This window comes from Fundulus heteroclitus, chromosome 15 (assembly GCF_011125445.2).
Source record: "Fundulus heteroclitus isolate FHET01 chromosome 15, MU-UCD_Fhet_4.1, whole genome shotgun sequence".
NCBI lineage: Eukaryota > Metazoa > Chordata > Actinopteri > Cyprinodontiformes > Fundulidae > Fundulus > Fundulus heteroclitus.
In genome coordinates, this window is record NC_046375.1 from 28804763 (window position 1) to 28826322 (window position 21560).

A 21560-nucleotide genomic window follows, 5' to 3' on the forward strand; every position below is an offset into this window, starting at 1 on the left:
CTCACATGTCTCTCCTGACAAATCAAAAACATTGCCGAAAAATTTCCACCTGTCTGCCTTTTTGTCTGAATTAATTTTAGATTAAACTGAAATATAAAAAAAGGCATGCATAAAGTGTGCTTTATTAAGTAATCCACATATTTTATATTGAAATTATAATTGTGTAGTGAATTCCTTCCAGCCTGGATATCACTATAATAAGTGAACACCTTTATCCGTGGTCAGTACCAGTCTAAAGGCCATGCGGTCACTTTTTGTTTCTTTTGAACAACACAGGGACATGAGTCTGAGCAACTGCTGGGGTGCATGGACAGCAGCCATCTATTTAATGCTAATTTAATCTCTCTTACCTTCATCATTTCTGTCTTTTCATCACTCTCTTCCCCTCAAAGCTGAGCATTGTTTTGCCTTTTCATCGCCTGCATAAAATAAACAAAAGGACCCATGTTCATTTACAAAACCAGTAACAAAAAAAGGTTAAACTTGAAAAAAATACTTGTTGTCTTATTGAATTAATAGAAACATTAGCTGTTGAAATAGAAACATCATTAGTCATAGCTGCTCAAAACAAATGTGCCAACACAAATCAAACAGCGCTGTAACAATTCAAAGGAAGAAGACAGGGGTACCAGCAAGAATTTTGGGGCCCCATGACCAAAAAAAAAAACAATAAAAAAAATCATCCCGAAGGCATTTCTGTCCACCCACTTCCGACAACTAGATATTTTCTTCTTACTGTTGTGTGTGAAAATCCCAGTAGATGAGTAGGTTTTATAATACCCAGACACAGTCAAAGTCCATTAAATGCCCTTTCTCTCCTATTCTGGTGCTTGGTTTGAACTGTGACATATCAACATCTACAGATCTAGAAGCCTAAATGCATTGAGTTGCTGCCATGTGATTGAATATGTGTACCTAATGAAGTGTCTGTGAGAACATGTGGGGCAACGCTGGGCATGTAAATGATGTGAACTTCAGAGAGTGGTCAGATTCAGAAAGGTCACAAAAGACCATGAGTGGTGCCCTCGTGGGAGTGTCCAGCAGTCAGAGAAAACTTCTCAGCCTGTAAGCCCTAAATAACAGTGACCCCCTTTTGGCAGAGGTGGGATTCTTTTTGAAAGCTATGAGAATATAGGCAAAAAATTGTAAAGCCATACATTGCTATTGGTTTTACAATTGAGGTTAGCAAATCAGCATCACACTATTATTAGTGTTAGGACTTTGAAACAATTATACAATCGATTGTGTGACTTTAATCTCTTAATGTTCTTTATTTTTGTACACCCACTATTATGACTTTATTCTGGTAATTTCCAGAAATACCAGCAACATTATGTGTCTCAGCTCTGTGCAAGGCTGGTAACGTAACCAAGTACTCATGTATAACAAAAATGACAATTTATGAACTGCTTTTTTAAATGACTGCATTTAATTTTTTTATGGAATCCAGCCGGATTTCACCATACCCAATAATCAGGAAAGTACTCAGTACCAAGGGGCTATCATCCTCAGTTGTAAACAAATTTCTACGCATTTGGGTGATCATTGATAGATTTAGATTGCAAATCTATGTTTTTGCATCTGTGATGTGCACCTAAAATCATATAAATGTCCATCCATCCATCTATTAATCCATCTATCCATGCCTGGAAACCTTCCAGACCCATGATGTCATACTATAACCTGAGGATTTCAGGAGATTTTTAAGATCTATGGAATGCAGTTCAGACAGGATCTGTTATCTTCTCAGTTCTTTCTTCAGAGGTTTATTTTTGCCTTATTCAACTTTAAACTAAAAGGACATACTCTTTATATGTTCCAACTCTGAACTATGGTCAGCAAGATGAACCATCCATCCATCCATAAAATATACCCGCCTGAAACACTTAAACTAGGAACAGTTTCAGTGCCAAACACATTACCTGGACTTTGATCATTTACTGATACATGACAGACATAAACTGAAACAATTGAGAATTATTTATAGCAGAGCTGATAAAACTCCGCACTGTTTCTGTCACAAATCACTATAGGATTCTCTAGGATAAGCATGTAGTGCAGAAAATACTCCTATAAAACAATTAATGTGATCAAGGTAGATGTTCAGGAAAAAGCACCAGCACCACCATGTGGCTGGAACGGCATATTACACCAGGGCTGCTTCAGAACAACAGGGATGCCTGTAGTTCTGGAGGAATGGAAAATCAAAGTAAATGAATAGTTAATTTACTTTGATTTTCCATCCATCCAGTATCTATTCCCGCTTATCCCTGCATGGTCGCGGGGTGGGTGGGGTCTATGCTGCCAATTTCCTGCAATTAGATGTTTAGTTAGTAAATTAAAATGAGTAAGAATATAAAAAAGTTTCGAAGCTCAAGGGTTGACAACAAAGGCTCAAAACTACTTAAGGTTCTACATGAAAACCAAGATGCTCGACAATTTATAGACACCCAAACATTTGGGAGGACTTGAAGGACTTCTACATGCAAATCAATTACATTAAAATCCCATATTAAACAGGTTCCCAGAGTTTCCTTTTTTCACCTCCGGAATATCGCCAAAATTAGAAACATTCTGTCCAGGGGTGATGCTGAAAAACTAGTCCATGCATTTGTTACTTCAAGGCTGGACTATTGTAATTCTTTACTATCAGGAAGTCCACAAAATGCAGTTCAAGTCTTCAGCTGATCCAAAATGCTGCAGCAAGAGTTCTGATGAAAATCAACGAGAGGGATCATATTTCTCCAATTTTAGCTTCCCTTCAGTGCCTTCCTGTTAAATCAAGAATAGAATTTAAAATTCTTCTTCTAACATATAAAGCCCTTAATAATCAAGCTCCATCATATACCAGAGCTCTGATTACCCCGTATATTCCTAACAGAGCACTTCGCTCTCAGACTGCAGGTCTGCTGGTGGTTCCTAGAGTCTCTAAAAGTAGAATGGGAGGCAGATCCTTTAGCTATCAGGCTCCTCTCCTGTGGAACCAACTCCCAGTTTTGGTCCGTGAGGCAGACACCCTGTCTACTTTTAAGACTAATCTTAAAACTTTCCTTTTTGACAAAGCTTATAGTTAGAGTGGCTCATGTTACCCTGAGCTACCTCTATAGTTGTGCTGTGATAGGCCTAGGCTGCTGGAGGACATCAGGGTCTATTTCTCTCACTCTGCTGAGTTCCCCTACTTTCTCCAATTTGCATTGTTTGTTGTTATTTCAACTTTTAACTTTTTGTTCTCTCTCTTTTTTCTTCATAGTAGGTACACCTGGTCTGGCGTTCTGTTAGCTGTGACATCATCCAGGAAAGCCGCTATCACCCTCTAATGTAGAACAGATTACTGGATCAATGTGTGCTTCTGTGCTTTTTTGTCTCTTGTTGTCTCTCTGCTCTGTTGCTTCATGCTTGCTCAGTATGAGGGATTGCAGCAAAGCCATGTACAATGCAGATGACTCTCCCTGTGGTTCTACGGTTCCCCAGGAGTGAATGCTGCTTGTCGGGACTTTGATGCAATCAACTGGGTTCCCTTATATAGGACATTTTTGACCAATCTGTATAATCTGACCCAATCTGTATAATATCATTGAATTTGACTTTGTAAAGTGCCTTGAGATGACATGTTTCATGAATTGGTGCTATATAAATAAAATTGAATTGAATTATATAATCATGGGGTAACGACAACGACCTGATCTGAGGGGGCAGATCGCTATCAAAGCAACCTGGGATTTCACTCCACCTCAACAGAGATACAGGCGGATCGCCTCCATGTCACGCTGCATGGATGCAGTATTGCAAAAGAAGCCCCAAACAGGTATTTGGAGTGCACACTAGGCAGCACATGGACACACTTTGTGTACATAATTTGGTTATTGTTCTAATAACATTAACAGAATCTTTTAAATCAGAAACCCAAAATGAATTTTGGGTTTTTGTTATTATAAGTCATAATAACCAAAATTGGGATAACACACTTGCACTTTAACAATGTTAATCTCACTGAAATACATTTTTTATCCTTTAATTTATTAAAATGAACCTGCATGGCAGCTTTATTGTTTTTGAAACAGTTTTGTTGCTCCACCCTTCCAAAATATAGAAGTCGTAAAATCTTTAAAAAGCCATTCCCATATAACTTTCTTCTGTGGACCGCGTGAGTTTCCAAAACAGGACAAATGGGAGTATTATTAATGATAATTATTGTTTTCTTAACGGTAAACCGGCCCAATGTCCATCACTTTAGGTGCACACACATTTATTTTGTTCAGGAGCTTATATTTCATGTGTTACGGTTTCATCCGGAAGGCTTGCACGCCATCAGCTCTGTGCTGCCATCTACTGACGGCCAGGAGTTCAACTATTGCTCCTAAATGGAGAACTTATTAACGTTACCATCTCAGTAACCAGACTTCCAGGTTAACGGAGAAGGGGAACGGTGTGCGTGTGTCAGCGGTTCCCTCCGACCAAAGGACGAGCGGAGCGGCTGCAGAGCCCAGTCCCGCCCCCGTGGTCTGTCTGTCTGTGCCCCCGTCACATACTGAGCGCTGCACACCCGCGCGCCACTTCCAGCTCTCGAGCGCCTTCTCTCTCTCCCTCACGCGCGCAACTTGAGCCAGCCCCGGACCGCGACAATGTCCGAATACTTCAGCCTGTCGGACTGCGACGTCATCGGCTTCGACCTGGACCACACGTTGTGCCGCTACCGTCTGAAGGAGACCTCCAGGGTGAGTGCCGCTCTGCTGGTACACAACCGGACGGTGGCCGTGACGGTTCGCGCCGTCCTCGTGCCATGGAAAAAAAAAAACGCTCAGCGGTCAGCCTGCTCCGGCTCATGCCAAGAGGGGCACGCTGCTGATAGCGCGTGCCAGAGCGCCCTGTGCTTTGATGTATGCGCACGGTGCGAAGCGACGCCACCGCTGCTGCAGTAGTCACCCTGCGTGACTCACAGGTTGGAGCGTCGGCGGATGAGCTCGTGTTTGCGTTGAATCCCCCTGAGGCCGAGCGGGAGCCCCATCCTAACCCTGTGTGATGATGCCCGTGCTGACATCTTTAACTCCCACGGAGAGCAGCCGGCATATCGCAGCTTCTGGTTATGGCCTGCAGTTTAACCAGGCCCGGGCTTCACTTCCAGCCAGTTTTACACTGTTAGGCGCTTATCCTCATGGCGCTGTCTGCCAGGTTAGGGAAACTCATTAATAATGTCACATAAAGATAGTCTGAACGGCATCCTTGCACATGCACCTAATGCACTGTCAAATGGAAATTGCTGGATGACATTGGTTCCCCCCCACTATAGGATCATATCAATATGACTCAGTGTTCAAGCTCACAATGTCCTTAGAAATAAGTCTGTGGTTATCTTAGGCTCTTTTTTTAGGCTCCTTCTATTGTTTTGCTCTATAGACCCTCACATGAACAACTTTCCCAGTTATTCAGATATAAAAGCAGCTTGGTGTCAACTCTGATTTTTAAAAAAACCTTGCAAACAGATGTTGAATTACAACAAGTGAAAGGATACATGGTTTTCACAATGTTGTACTTGGAACAGTAAGAAGTGTGGCGTGCATTTGTATTCATTTTGTGAACATCACATTTCAACCCTGGCCATGGATTCCTAATCGGATGAATTAGATCTGGGCTTTGACTGGGCCACTGGCTGGATGTTTTATGGTTGTCAGTCTTCCACAGACAGGTATATGGAGCGCATGACTAACATTAGTTCTGTCAACAGATTCCCCCACCAGAGCTGGAGATCTGAGCAGTTCTTCCAGAGTGACCACGGAGCTCTTGGTTGGTTGTTGTGTCTCTGCTCTGTCTTCTGTAACCCCCAGTCGGTCGAGGCAGATGACCGTTCATACTGAGCCTGGTTCTGCTGGAGGTTTTCCTTCCTGTTAAAGGGGAGTTTTCCTCTCCACTGTCGCTTCATGCTTGCTCAGTATGAGGGATTGCAGCAAAGCCATCAACTATGCAGACGACTGTCCCTGTGGCTCTACGCTTCTCCAGGAGTGAATGCTGCTTGTCGAGACTTGATGCAATCAACTGAGTTTCCTTAGATGGGAAATTTTTTGACCAATCTGTATAATCTGATTGAATTTGACTTTGGAAATTACCTTGAGATGACATGCTTCATGAATTGGTGCTATATAAATAAAATTGAATTTAATTTCTCTGATTAAGGGTGTCATTGCGCGACCGGTCTTTTTAGGTGGGCATCCACGTTCTTGGCAGGTTTGCGGGTGTGCCATAATCTTTCCATGTTCAGATGATGGATTGAACAGACCTTTGTGAGATGTATCCCTGCTTCAACCTCTTCAGAACATTCTCCCTGAACCTGTGCTCCTTGGTTTTAACGTTGCTGTTTTTCCTCTACCGGAGCTCTGAGGCCAGGAGCAGAAGAGTCTCGATTTATGCGGAGATTTAATCACATGCAGCTTTTACCAATTAGCTCTCTTCTGAAATCATTTAGTTGCTCTGGTTTGTGAATTTTTGGGCCAGATATAAATGCACTACACACTTTTCAGATTTTACTTTGTAAAAAAAAAATCTTAAAAGCCATGTATCACTGATCACATGTCGATCACATGAAATCTCTTTGTTGCCATAACGTGACAGAAAGTGAAGAAAAAGGCAATGCACAGAGGAGGTCTGTTGTCAACAGTGTTGTCGACCAAATGTCAACTGTACTGTACGCGCCCCGATTTGGCCTCTGCCCCCTCATCATCACAGGCCGTTCTGTTGGTGTTTGTTCGTCTTCTACAACTCTAAGATGAGAAGTACAGAATCCTTGAATCATAATAATCATCTTAATCAAATGAATAAATAAAAATGACTGAGGTGTTGTCAGCTACTGAAAAAAACACTAGTTTGTTGGCAGTCAGCGCTACATATCAGTATGACATTTATTCATTTCCTGGCTGTGCTGGCCCCTCCACTTCTTGACTTCCTGATTCCTGTGTCTGCAGCTGATCTACGAGAGCTTTGCTAGGTATCTGGTGGAGCATAAGGGATACGACAAAGACCTTCTGAATCTGACGCCTACTACCTGGGATTTCTGGTAAGTGTCCAGCAGCAGGAGGTTTTCAGCTCGTGGTGGAACCTGCCACAGAAGTATGTGTAAGGGACACCAAATGAGCCTCCAGAAGACTACCGCTCTCAGCATTTAGAATACCTTTGCAAAGAGAATTTATTTTAGTAATTAAACTCAGACGGTGAAACTTTGATATTGTATAGATTCACTGCACAGAAGGATATGGTTTAGATGATTATGGCTTACAGCTGATGAAAACCAAAAATTCCATTTGTCAGAATATTATGTTTTTCACAATTTCAATTCAGTTTCTCTATATTGTAGCATTTCACTACAACTGTAAACAAGTCCTATTTAAATGCAGAAATAAATAAGTCTGTCCAGTCATAAAGGTTCAAATTTAGCTAGATACTGTACATTCTAATATAGTCCCTCTGTGGTGGAGCGGGGTCAGTCTGCAGATTCTGTAAGGAGTAATGCCGGTGAACTCGATATTCAGCCGTAAACAGTTAAGCTGTTGTTGTTGTTTTTTTAAGTTTATTGCAGGGGTCAGGATTGGTAAACAAGACAGGCGGGCAAAACCAGACTGGATGGAAGAGTAGTGGCAGGTGAGGCAGGCAAGAAACCAGATGATGAGGGCAGGGGCTGACCAGAACAGGCGATGCGGACCAAGGAACCACCAGAACGGGCAGAGCGAGCGGCTGGAACCCACGGGGAAACAGGCAGACTTGTGCAGCATGCAGACACATGCAGCATTAGACTGAGGGCTGAAAGATTCCAACTGGCTGTGCAACTAGAAACTGGTAGAGGCAGTACGCAAGAAAAGAGAGGCAGAGAGTGAATGCCTGAGGCAGGTAGAAGTAGGCAGGTGAACAGCCTGAAGGACTCTCTCTCTGTACAGTCTAATAACTTAGTTATAAATTACTTAAGATCAATAAAAAAACACTTAGCAAATCTGACAATTGCTATTTATGAATTGAACTAATGGAAAACTTACATTCTGCAGACCGAACCCACAACACTCTCTAATCCAGGCCCGTGTGTTTGCTGGGCGATATGGCTTAAAAATAAAACCTTCAGTTGTATTATACCAATTCTGATTAATCAATTTTTTCCCCCATCCTTTCTTATCACAAAAAGAAATCAAAGAAATTATTTTAAAAACTTGCTTTTATTTCAAGCATTTGGTCTGTGGGTTGACCTGACTTCAAAGTGCAACTAAATACAAGCTGTAAAGCATGCTTGTAAAACAATGAAAATAGAACACAATGTTTGCTGCTAGTTGTATCACACAATGAGCTAAGAACATGCCTCACTTCACTTGTGTAACTTCAAACTTAAAAAAAGTAAGTGAATGAATTAAAGTGCCCCAATTTTTGGTTTAAAAAAGTTTCCTCTACAATATATTGACAATATATTTTCCTAAACATATATTCAGCATCACATGTTATTCTCTTCATGGAAGCCCATGGAGTGCATTGGCAAAATAAAATCCCGATTTTCCAAAAATTAAATCTTAAAAAATTGTAAATTCAAACCAGGCCTGCAGACCGTTACTACAAACATCTGCCAAACAATGGATTCCAGCGTGGTTCTGTGATAGGATGCCACCTGTGCAAGAGGTCCAGTTGTGACATTCTTGTTCAGCAGCTGGGCTTGGCCCCTTAGTTCCAGTCAAAGGAACTCTGAATGTTTCAGCAGACCAGGAGATTTTGGACAATTCTACGCTACCAACTTTGTGGGAACAGTGTGGAGATTCTAACATGATGGTGAACCAGAGCACAAAGCCAGCTCCATAAAGACATGCATGACAGAGTTGGCTGTGGATGACCTTGATGGACCACACAGAGTTGTGACCTCAACCCTATAGAACACCTTTGGGATTAATTAAAGCAATTCTCATCCAACATCACTATCTGACCTCACAAATTGCCTCTGGCAGTGTATTTTAGTTTTTCCAGACAGTCCTAGAGAATTTCCTTCTTGTCTTGGAGGGGGTATCCATGCTCCTCCAACAATAGATCTCCTGGCCTGACGTAGTCCATAATCTAGCAATTTAATCTTACTTTCTGATTGTTTAAATTCCATTGGATAGACTCCAAGTACAGAAAGTTTAGTTTTTAAAGGAACTTTTGCATTAAACAATTCAGATAGACACTTTCCAAAATTCCTGTATTCTAAGACATTCCCATAGGTAATGGAGAAGGGTTCCTTTTTCAAATAAGCATTTTGTGCAAGTATCTTGACTATCATTTGACATGCAATGAACCCTAACAGGTGTTACATAGGTTCTCATAAGCCATTTATAATTGCAAAAGTTTAAATTGTGTGTTTATACTTTGTTTTTGTGCTTTTAAACAAGCCTGGTTCCAATCTTCTTCATCTATGTCTTCTTGGATATCTCCTCTCCAAGCGTCTAATTTATCATTTACTGATTCCTTAGACGAAAGCATTAATAATTTTTCGTACACAGAAAGAACAGTTCCCCCTTTAAATCCCCAAAACAAACCTGCTCTATTTTTGTTAGGGATGGAATGTCAATGACTTGTTTCAATTTCATTGACATATATTTTTTTAATTGAAAGTATTTAAAAAATATTTTTGGGGTATATTTTACATAACTGATCAAAAGCGGGCAATACATCATTCTCATAAAAATCTTTAATTTTTATTTAAACATTTCATTGCTCCATATGGGAGTAAATCAGGAACGTTCTGTAGTATCACCCTCTTATTTATGTGCTGCATGCCAAGTTATAATTGTATTTTTTAAGAAAGGGGTCTTTGGGTTCTTTTTTAATGTCTTAATATCTGAAGAATATAGGAAGGTGTTTAAAGAAAATTCTACAACAGATTTTTGTTCAATGTCTACCCAAGCTGGGGGTGTCATCGGGCAAAACTAATGGGTAGCTTATGTTAGCTGAGCAGCCATATAATACCATCTGAGATTAGGATCTTGAATCCCACCTCTTTCATAGGGCAAATATAGTAACTTTAGAGTCTCACTTTTCTGTTACTCCAAATGAATTGGTTAAATAGTTTGTTCAAACTGCCATAGAATGAAACTGATAATGGCAATGGAAGTCTCTGGAAATAATACAAGAATCTTAGCAAGATTGTCATTTTTAGTATGTTTATTCGGCCTATCATGGATATAGGCAGATTTGACCATCGATTTAGCATTTCTGCAACTTTTTCCACAAGGGGATCATGAATGGCTGAGCTTATTTCACTAAGGGATGGGGTAATCTTGACACCTAAATCCTTGAAACCTTCTACAAACGTTTGGACAAAGGGAAGTGTGAGAAAATTACATTTCACACTTTTTGGGTCAAATTCTGAAAACATGTAAAATTCACAAAATATTGAAAGTTGTGCATTGTGTTGAGATGAGGGGTTTAATCTCAGCCACATCCTTATTCAAAATATCCCCTTCTCTCCAGTTTTAAGGGCTTAGTGGTGGATCTGGAAGATGGGAACATTGTGAAGCTGGCTGAAGATGGCACTGTCTTACGGTATGCTCATTCCTAATAAGAGTTATACTCGAGTCCCAGCTAAATTAGAACAGTAATTCTAGATTCTTGTTTTTTTTAATAACTTATTTTATTTGTTTTTTTGCTTGAATAGGGCAACACATGGAACCAACGACCTCAGCACAGAAGAAATCATCAAACATTACGGGCCACAACGGGAGTGGAAGCACTTCAACAGCCTAAACACCTCCTTCACCAGATCAGGTGGGATGACTACATCCTAATTTATCCTGGAATTGTTACCTTTAATATCTGCTGTTTATAGTCCAAGGGGGGGTTTCACTATACCATAGGGTTGGGCAAAGAATTGATTTAATCGATTAATTCGAATTTACAATTTTTTAAGATAAAGTTTTTGGAAAATCTGTATTTTATTTTGCCAATGCACTCATTGGGCTTCCATGGAGAGAATAGCATGCAATGCTGAATATATGTTTAGGAAAATATATTGTCAACATATTGTTAAAAGGAAACTTTTTTTGCCATAATACAAGACACTTTAATTACTAATTCATCTTTTTTTAAAGTTGGTTTGAAGTTACACAACTGAAGTGAAGTTTGTTCTTAGCTCACTGTGTAAAACATTAGCAGCTAACATTTTGTTATATGTTCATTGTTTACAATAGAATGGCCACCACCTTGTTTTACAGCTTGTATTTAGTTGCATTTTAAATTCAAGTCAACTCCCAGACTAAGTGCTTGGCATGAAAGCATTTTTTTTTAAATAATTTCTAGAGTAAAAAAAAATCTATCAATTAGATTTGGTATAATAAAATCAGAGATTTTATTTTTAAGCCATATCGCCCAGTCCTACTTTACCATGAACTGTTAATTGTGTGTTTTTGCAGCTAAATACTACTTCTACGACAATTACTTTGATCTTCCGGGTGCTCTGCTCTGTGGAAAGGTTGTGGACATGTTACTGAAGGTAATGCATGTTGTAATACTGGAGGTGCTCACATTTACAGATAACGCTTCGAACAGCAAAGCTGATTAGCATTAACCCCCATTTGTTTTCCGTTGTGCACAGCGGGGAAATGAGGTGAACTCTGAGTTTTGGAAGGACATGGTGGCTGCCATCGACCATAATTACAATACATCTGCATTCAAAGGTAACCAGTTCACTTGGAACAGACTCACACACCGGGCAAATACTTTGAAAGACGAAACAAACTCAGGGATAGTTTTCAAAGTCGTACTTTTATTCCATGTTTTTCTCAGTAAGTGGTAGATAACTTAACACATCCAATGGGACATAGTTACAAAAAAAAGCTGTTTGAAATTCTCCTCCAATGTTGTGTTTGTAGTCACAGTGCTGGTGTAAATGTGCTGATCTCTGATAACATATATTACATCAGTTTTGCATATTTATTTTGTAAATTTTAAGGAAAACCCCTTAAACAGACATGAATTAAAACAGAAAAAAAACAAACACAAATAAAAAAAGGCACTGTAAATGTTTCAGGCAGTTGTAGAGCACCACTTATGAAATCTTCCAATAACATTTAGTTTAATTGCTAAGACACAAAGCGAACAGGGGACAGGGATATATTTTAGGCCTGAATTTTTGGAGACAAGATGAATCTCGGTTGCCTGAGCATTTTTGACCCTTGAAACTTGAGTGAGGTTGGTGAATTGTAAAAGCGATTCACAATCTTTTTTAAATTGTCTAAACTGATCTATTCCTCTGAGCAGTTCAATGCTGTTGTTTTTGGTAAGGTTTCTGAGGTTTATGGGGATTTATTAAATCACGTTGAGGCGATCAAGAAGCCAGAGAACCCACAATGAACGTTGTCTGCAGCAAATATGCCATTGCTCTCCTCATCGGGAACTTGGATGTAGACCCGGTCACCTGGATGCAGCATAAGAACAGTACTGCCTGCCATCTGGTCCAGGAAGCCCTTGTTGTATTCATCATAGATGAAAAGCAGGGGCTCCTCGTTTTTGTAGAGGGCCACCAATGCATTAGCACCATTGACGTGCATGTGGAAGCTGAAATAGTAAAGGCCTGGGATCTGACAGGTGAACACACCACTGTGGGGGTCATAGTGGTTCTCTCCGTTGTAAAGGACCTGGTTGAACTGAATGGGAGTTCCTGAGGGTGGGTAGGCCATGGTCAGCACAGCACTAAAGGCAGACATGGGAGCCTTCATCACTTCATGAGGCATCATGACCTCATGGGACTTAATTGGCATGCTCTTTTCATGGTGGTAGATCACCTCTCCTGGGGGGCCAGGTGGACCAGGAGGACCAGAGGGGCCAGGGAGACCATCATGGCCTCTCTGTCCTGGAGGTCCTGGGGGACCCATAGGGCCAGAAATTCCTTTAGCTGTCAGACCAGCTGGACCAGGTGGACCTGGGAGACCTTGATGGCCCTTAAGTCCAGGAGGACCAGATGGACCAGGGGGACCAACTGGTCCTGCTGCTCCTGGCCTTCCAGGCTCACCACTTTTACCTGGTGCCCCTGGGGCACCTGTGTGTCCTTTAAGTCCAGGTGCACCATTTGCTCCAGGACTTCCTGGAGAGCCAGCATGGCCTTGTGAACCCTTTGGACCTTGAGCTCCATTATGGCCTGGGATTCCTGGGGGACCTACGGCACCAGGAGTGCCTGGTTTCCCAGTGAAGCCTTGTGCTCCCTGCTCACCTTTGGATCCTCTTGGGCCTGGTGCACCTACCATACCAATATCACCCTTAGGTCCTACTGGGCCTGATTCACCCTGAAATCCTCTTGCACCTTGTGGTCCAGCTGGGCCTATAGGACCTGGAGCCCCTGGTTGACCAGTATATCCAGTTGGGCCTGGCTCTCCTTTCTGACCAGTGGTTCCAGGACTACCTGGACTTCCTCTGGATCCTGGTATTCCGGGCTCTCCCGTCTTGCCTACACCTGGCATGCCAGGGGAGCCTGGCTGACCAGCAGGACCCTGTGGACCCTTAGCCCCCATAGGCCCAGGTGTACCTGGGGTACCATTCTGGCCTGGTTTTCCTGGCGCTCCTACACCAGGGGGTCCAGTGTGACCCTTAAGACCTGGCAAACCCATTGGCCCAGGGGCACCATCTCTTCCTGGCATTCCATCCTTACCAGGTTCACCAGGATAACCAGTGGCACCAGGCTTGCCAACTCCAGGTTTGCCAGGCATGCCAGATGGGCCCATTGGGCCAGTTGGACCCGATGGACCCTGCACCCCAGGAACACCAATGCCTCTCTCTCCTTTTGGGCCTGGAACACCAGGAATACCAGGATGTCCCTTCAGACCGGGCTCTCCTCTGTGACCCATTGGACCCGGAAGCCCAGCTGGTCCAGGTTTTCCAGTAGCTGAAAGTCCTGCAGGTCCAGGGGTTCCAGGGGAACCAGGTGCGCCTCTTGGTCCCATCGGTCCTGTTGCTCCGTTTGCACCTCTTTCACCTGGTGCGCCGGGGATTCCTGGTTTTCCTGGGCCACCTGGGGCACCGGGTTTGCCTGCCTGAGAGTGGCCAGGGGCCCCAGGTGTTCCTGGTGGGCCTCGAGGTCCTGTGTGTCCAATACCCCGTTCTCCAGGAGGTCCAGGTGGTCCCATTGGTCCTGGTTCCCCTGGGGGTCCTGGAGGACCTTCTGGTCCTGCAACAGCTAAAGGGAAAGAAAAAAAAACAGCAGATGAAGCATCAGTCTGGTGGTACACTGCAGATGCTGTGATGTCACAACTCCTTGCTGTTTTATTTTTAAATTCTGAAAAGTACTCATTTCTGGATTTAACAGCTTCACCACGATTTCTTGCTCCTCGTCTAAGTGCAGCCATGGTATTGTGCTCCACCACATCCTTCTTATAACACTGCTCCCTATCATTGTGGACTGGGCTGTGGGATTTAGCAGGTTTCTTTCCCTCCCTTCCCATAACCTTGATCTACTGACACCAGGCAGCTCCCCAGTCCTTGTCCATTGCACCTCCACGTGTCTGCGCTACAACACAACCTTTCATTTTCTACTGTGGACTGGAAATATAGCGAGTGTCATAATCCGCTTTACCTGCTTCCATTTCTTACCAGGAGCAGGTAACTGCTTTGATCTAATGCATCTAATATTGTCCTCTGATCTGCGTACACTAAAACTGATCACTATATGACTGATTTTATTTTCTCAGGGGAGTGGTGGCCTAGTGGTTAGAGCAGTGTGCCTGTGTAAGACTGCAGGAACCTGCTCAGAACCCCATAGACTGCCTCTACTGGTCCTTGAGCAAGGCCTTTTGCCCCAGATTGCTCCCCAGGTGCTGGAAGCTGCCCACCGCTCCCTCCGGGACAGATTAACTGCAGAGCACACATTTTGTTGGAATGTACAATTTCAATGACAAAAAAGCTTTATTTTTTTTTTTAATTCTCATTTTATTTTATGTTCAGTTATAGAAGCTCAGTCTCGAGTTCTCGTGAACTAAAGAGCCAATGTTTCCGATTGCAATATAAGTTAATTCAATTGAAATAAAATATCTCTTAACAGTTTAGGTATGAGTTGTTTGTTGAACTATAAGATAAATGACCTTGCATGGCTTTAAAGCTACCATGCCAGTGAGCACGAAGAGGTATCAGGTTTTGGACAGGTCCCAGTCTGCATCTGCGAGGGCTGCTAAAATATTGTGTTTATCAATAAATCTTGACTGGCAGAGGGAAAGGGTTTGTAATTGCGCTAAACTGCTCTGCTTTGTCTTTTCAAATGGTGTTTAGGGAGGAAAACACTCTTAGAGGCCTGTCATTTTCCAGCCACATGACGGCTGCTGGCTGCATCCTCACAGGACATGTTTATGCCAGAAGCGGACCTCTTGGCAGTCAGTAATACCACAAACTGAAGGTGATGATTCTGGCCTCGGTGGCTGACATGGACTCAGAACTTCACCGGCTTAGGAACAATGAATACTTTCCTGTGTACGTTGAGTGTAGGGCACCTATGTACGAGCTCAGTGGATTTGCTGTAGTTAGGGTAAGTTCTGATCTGAAATTTGGTCTACAGGATGAGGAGGTGCTTGCTGTATTTCTCCTGCATTTGCTGAGGAGTGAAGCTCCAGTAGATAACCTCAGAAGCATTGGCTGTTAGATCCTCTGTCTGCAAGCTTCTATTATGTGTTTCACTCTGGGTTTGTGGTGGAACTGGGGCACCCTGAGGCCTCTGGGTGGGGCAGGACTGCATCTGTTTTGGAGATTGGTCGACTCGTTCTCTGCAGTGTTACATTCAAGTAGAGGCAAACAGTCAGACCACATCAAGCAACTCTGTAAATGCCAAATGCAATGTTTGAATTGTTAACTTGGGTTGTAAAATATATTAGACATCTAACAAGCAGTTGCCTCATGGCAACCCCTTTTGTACTTTCTTTTTATTACTTCACCAAAAATGACAGCTCCCTTGTTTTGCCGTTGTTTTTATTTAGAGCACAAACTCTCTTAGAGCTTTACATCACCTCGCAGGTGTAAAAGAAATACACAGGAGTTCAGTTAGTCTACTTGATGGGCCATAAGGAAGGGGTGGCACTTAGAGCCAACTGGGTGTAAATAAAAGGTGTGTTACTAATAGAGCTGAGGGCTGGCATTAATGAGGATAATGATTTGATTTTACAGCTTACTGGGAACTTCTATGTGTGTTTAGGGAAAGGGCTTTTTTAGGGGTTTTTTCAGGCTATTTAGGATATTTAGAACAGTGGGAGAATTTATGGAATGAGTTAGACTTTACACTTCAACTTGCATTAATGTAGCAGCACTAATTAGTTCAACCTCGGGGCGCTTTCTTTCCTGGGCTGATCAGAGACCCGGTGGACCACTGACGTCTGTGGGTCAGGTCTTTATGCTTTTATTGGAGAGAGGCAGCATCATCAGGAAGGCATATTTAGAACTACTTGCATTTATAATGATTATTATTATGCAGTTTTAGCATTCCTAAGTTAGGTAGAAACTTTGACTGCAGAGACTCTAACCAGCTTGAACTCTTTTTTTTTTTTCCTACTGGTTCTGCTGGCTTGAACTTGGGGCTAAGATTGAACAAAAACGGATCCAGCAGGGAACAGACGGAACCCAGAACCGGCTTGGAGTCATTTGCAACGTGCCATAGGCTTGACCTGAGATAACGTATCTGTAAAAGACGGGAGTTGCCTTTCCATTCCAGCTGCGTTTAAACCCACTTGTTAAGTGAAGCAATGCCACCGCCCCAAAAGCCTTTACAAGCACTACAGTGGGATAAAGTCTTGGAAGGATGAATGAAAAGTGCAAAAGTTGAAGTGACTCACAGTGACTCTTGACGGGGTAGGGGACCTTTGCCACTTTGGGTGTATAGTACCTATCGGGGGTTCCCTCCGCCAAGGCCAGGAGGACCAAAAGGAGGCTCGTTACCCTCAAGTCCATCTTGTGAAGCTAAACCTGCGCAGACAAACAGGAGAGGATTTAGAGAAATGAAAGAGGCATGCTTGTTTCTGCTGCATCTTTTCTGGTTCTTGCCAGTCAGCATAGAAAGAAATAGCAGAAAATGTCATTGGAGTGTGATCCCTGTTAACAAAAACTGTGGCAGCTAGAGTAAAGCAGGTAATTATTTTTTTTATTTATTTCTCAAAGCATGTGTGCTAAAGTGCCAAACTGTGGCAAAAAAATTAAGAAAACCTGTCTGAACTGTAAAAATGTAGTTAAAGTAGCTTTTGCTGTGACTGAAACTCCACAGAAGTTGCCTTATAAAGGATCCTGGGCCCACCTGTCAGTACACATTGCACAGCAAAGCTTCTCCCTCTTTAAACTCAGTTAAACACATGGTTCATAAAATTTGCTCTACCTGCATCCATCAGCGCTTTACCTCTAGAGTACTACCTGACTCAGAACCAGCCTGCAACTGGGAGTCTCCCCTCCATCATGCAACGAACCCGAACCAAGCCCAACTTACCGTGAAGGTTTACGCTCCGAAGAAACAAGTGCGGGGCGGGTGGGGGGGTGTCAGGAGGCTGCTGTCCCAGCACGGTACTCGTATATCCTTAGACGTGGAGTCGGTCTGCCAGCGTGAGTGGCAGCTGCTGCTTCTCAACACGCTGGGCTCAAGGTATTTATACGGAGCTGCTCTCCAGCATCGTGGAATCATCTACCTCGGTGGAAGACCCTCCCTGCTCTGATGTCATCTTTAATGATGGGTGCCATGTCCCAAGGAGGCCTGTCACTCCGGAGTGACGGTCCTCCCTTCCTCCTCCTCCTCCTCCTCCTCCTCCTGCTGCCTTGTCCTCTCTGTCTGTGCGGTGCAGTGGAGGGGGGATTCTCCCTGTGCTCCCACTCTTTCTGGATGACATGTTTGTTGCTGCTGTCCATCCGTCCGTCAGCCGGATTGGACTGGTTATTAGCATCAGATCCAACAGTCCCTCTGCTGTTTCTGACAGATGACTGTTGGAATGGCACATCCAGAGCTTTTGCTCCAAGATGCACAAATAGTTTTATTTTTAAAGTCGAAAAGTAGGCCCTTGTTGACCAAGTGGTCGGTGTCAGGATGTTTTTCTGGAAAGTTAAAGGCTGTGTGAGTCTGACTATTTCCTCTTGTCTGGAGACACTGTGCAGGATAAAACCCACAGTAAACATCATACTGTTTTTTCCAGCTTTGCGTAAATCACACATTTTGACCGGTGAGCAAAGAAAAACATCTCCTTCTAGCTGTGGTTGCAGTAACAATTTCATCATCTGTGAGCAGGTCTGAATGTCACATCAAAAAGCCTGCCGTTGCTGTGTGCGTCCTTTTTTGGTGAGCAAGTGAGGTGTGATGCAGAGAACAGTGCAACTTTCAGACACTAGGAGGCAGAAGCGAGGTGTTGTCGGATGCCCATCTGCTTTATCCTGAGGCTACCAGTACAGCAGTGAGGCTCACACACAATTCTGATGATCAATTCATAATAATTTAAATGTCTAATGTATAAATAAAGGAAAAACAGAGCTTTGAGAAACATAATGTTTTGTTCAATTATTCATACTGCATGTATAACTGTACTATTAACGCAATAAGCTGATGTGCGGTTATGGCTTTGAGAATGAGATGACAAATTATATTGGCCCCACCTTGCTTTCTCTGTACCTATCAGTACGTATCACAATACCACTACACTTTGTTTCTATAAGAAAACGTTTTAGCTTTCTGAGAATGGTTAAGGCTGATAAAATGATCTCAATAAATTAGAGTGTAATCCAAAAGTGAAGTTATGTTAAATTTCTAGAAAATGCAAATTTTAGCACCGATTAAAGAAAATAAGGAATTCTTATACAGAAATGTTATAGCCACAAAATGGCCTATTTGGTTTTATGAGAAATTGCTGACTTGACCACCAAAAGGACACCGTGAGATGTCAGGTAATACTCTGGTGGTAAAGCGCTGTGGGTTGCAGATAGCTTAGATTTTATGAACCATCTGTTTAACTGAGTTTACAGAGGGAGAAACTGTGAAATGTCTGGTAACGTTCTATCAGTTAGCTGAGCAAAAACATTTAGACAGACTGAACACATATTTTGTTTGAAATACTGTTTGAGATACAGCATATGAAATAAGTATTGACCACATTAGCATTTTTCTAGTTTAAATATTCCTAATGTTACCATTGACAATTATCAAACAAGCCAGGTAACCAACATTTACAAAGAAATCAAATAAAATTATTTTCACAAATTAAGTTATGGATAAACAATTGGAATTAAAGAATAATCACTGAAGTTATAGAGATTTATTAAATTCTTGATGAAAAAGTATTTTTTATAATGAAAGCTTCACAATGTCCCCAGCATGTAGAAACTACGTATATGCATTGCTCAGTTCTGACTTTAAACCATTCTTTCTTCTGCAAAAAACGTCTTTTAATCGTCAAAGTTCTGAGAGGTTCTCTCTATTCACTCTGATCTTTGATTCCATAGATTTTCATTGGATACAAGTCAAGTGATATACTTGGCCATTCTAGCTTTTTGTATTTTCTTATGTATTTGTTATTTATTTTTTGCTGCTTCTGTATGCATGGTGCAACTTGAATGAGAGGCCCAGCCTGACAGAACGCCGTCATTGGGCTTTCTGTCAAGCTAACAGCTAGCCTTAGCTAACAGCTAGCGTTAGCTCGTGTGGTCTAGGAGGTTTACAACTTCGCTGATGCAGTCTAGTCTTTTGCTTCCCTACTTCAACCAGGTGGTAAAAAATCTAAGAGTGAAGCTTAACTGTGACTTGAAACTCGATAAGCAGACTGATTACGTTGTCAAAACAAGCTTCTTTCAACTCTGTCTGCTTTCCAAGGTACAGGCTCTCCTTAGCCATGGCGGTCTGGAGAAAGCCATCCATGCCTTTGTAAGCTCTAGACTTGATTATTGTAATGTTTTATATGTCGGCATTAATCAGTCTTCCATCTTTCGCTTACAGCTCGTACAAAACTCAGTGAATGTGATAACAAACCATTGGGCTGGCTGCATCACTCTGTTAGAGGCACTGAATAAGCTTCCACTGCTTTTAAATGGCTTGTGTGGCAGTGATTTTGATGCTTTGTTAAAAAAAAGTAAGAAATAGTTACAGAAAAGATGGAATGATGAGCTAACTGTATGCCACTGAAGTTAGCATCTGATTCTGACTCAGTGGTTTGAATTTGTACTAATATAAAGGGTTGTTTGACACTTTTTAAGGAATCGGAATTACATTTCATCATCTCTGCTTCTCTTAGATTTAGAATTCTTGGACAAGCCAAACCTGAGCTGAATAATTCTGCAACAAAAGCTGGTTCAAAAATGGCCGGACTGCGTCTCTGTGGTTCAAAGTTCTCTTCCCAAAGAAATTAAGTTTAGACCCATCCCTCCTGGCCTCCTGCCTCTTCAGATCGACTATCTAACCAGAACTCACCCTAAGCCAAATGGAGCAGGGCTACTTGAGGATGGCATACAACCTTTAAAGCCTGGTCCACACGACAAGATAATTTGCCTGATTTTTGTCCCAATCTTTCCATTCCAACATGCCCCATTTATCGGGGTGGTCCTTAAACTAATCTTAAGACATATTCCTGCCGTGTGTGGTGTGTTAAGAGTGATCTGGTCTGCTCTGAAGTACACCGGGACCGCGCCGACCTCAAATCTGGGATATTCAACATGTTGAAGTCCACACAAGCTATCACCACTGTTTTTCCTCGTCATCCATGTTTATTTACTCTGAACTCACTTTTGTTCTTGAGAAGTTTTGCAAGATTTCCCGTCTGACATTGTTTACGCTCTTTGAAAACACATTTTCTATGCTTGTTTAGACGTCACGACCACCTTAGAGTGAGATATGAATAACAAATTTGATACGTGGACTACTCAAACTTAGATTGAATTATTTTTCCCCAATAACAGATTCATTACAGCACAGTTTGAATTTGTAAAAAAATGTAAACTATTTGTGTGTACTAAAATTATCGATGCTCTGTTTCCCCAAAAACTGTTGCTAAAATCCTGTCTCTTTCCTGTGAACCCAGGGTTATACACTCATATTCAGTAAGTTAGAATATAGGTTATGATGAGGCTTGTTTGTCAGAATAAAAGTACTTTTGAAAATAACAGCCTTTAAGCAGGTATTAAACATGTATATTATCTTGATCCTCATTTCTTTATTAAAACAATTTTTATTGGTCTGTAATGTTCTAATCTTAAATGCCATGTTTTAATTAGCTGTAAGTGGAAAATCATAATAATTAACAAAAATACAGGTTTGGACACATCAGTCTTTGTCTAATTAATCTGTAAAAAGGCTTTCACTTGGTGATGGAGTTACTGAAATAGATCAACTTTTCACTAATATTCTTATTTATTGAATTTGACTGTATATTGTCTCATTTCATGATCTTTTTTTTTATTAAAGATTTGAACAAATGTACAAAATCACGTAGCATGTACAAATATAAAGAAATGAGGTCTTACAATCTTAAGGCACACATATTAGAAGATAATAATAAATCAGAAACGACAAAAGCAAACAAAAAAGACAAAAAAGACATAAAAACAACAACAATGGGGCATTAGTTCTAAAAAAAATTGAGCTCAATATAGGC

General features: G+C 41.8%; 2 protein-coding genes across 2 annotated transcripts in view; one reads left to right on the plus strand and one right to left on the minus strand.

The window, feature by feature from the left end:
• The first annotated feature begins 4357 nt into the window (after nt 1-4357).
• nt5dc1 (5'-nucleotidase domain containing 1) overlaps nt 4358-21560 on the plus strand; it is a 129681-nt gene continuing 112478 nt past the window's right edge. Inside the window, exons 1-6 of the mRNA XM_012854098.3 lie at nt 4358-4715; nt 6954-7045; nt 10462-10533; nt 10646-10755; nt 11400-11479; nt 11582-11663. Of these exons, the coding sequence (XP_012709552.1) occupies nt 4623-4715; nt 6954-7045; nt 10462-10533; nt 10646-10755; nt 11400-11479; nt 11582-11663 (529 nt within the window). The 5' untranslated portion in view covers nt 4358-4622. The remainder of the gene's footprint in view (nt 4716-6953; nt 7046-10461; nt 10534-10645; nt 10756-11399; nt 11480-11581; nt 11664-21560) is intronic.
• col10a1b (collagen, type X, alpha 1b) lies at nt 11733-17572 on the minus strand. The gene is made up of 3 exons (XM_012854096.3): nt 17429-17572; nt 16788-16917; nt 11733-14155 (listed from the first exon to the last, which is right to left on the minus strand). Exons 2-3 carry the CDS (start codon nt 16900-16902, stop codon nt 12300-12302), a joined length of 1971 nt encoding a protein of 656 aa, XP_012709550.1. The 5' UTR covers nt 16903-16917; nt 17429-17572; the 3' UTR covers nt 11733-12299.

What these genes read in the sequence shown, in the direction of transcription:
- col10a1b (XM_012854096.3), bottom strand. Translation starts at nt 16,902, where the DNA reads ATGGACTTGAGGGTAACGAGCCTCCTTTTGGTCCTCCTGGCCTTGGCG. An exon ending in CTACCCCGTCAAGAGTCACT is followed by an intron (nt 14,156 to 16,787) that starts GTGAGTCACTTC and finishes CTTTCCCTTTAG; the next exon opens with CTGTTGCAGGACCAGAAGGT.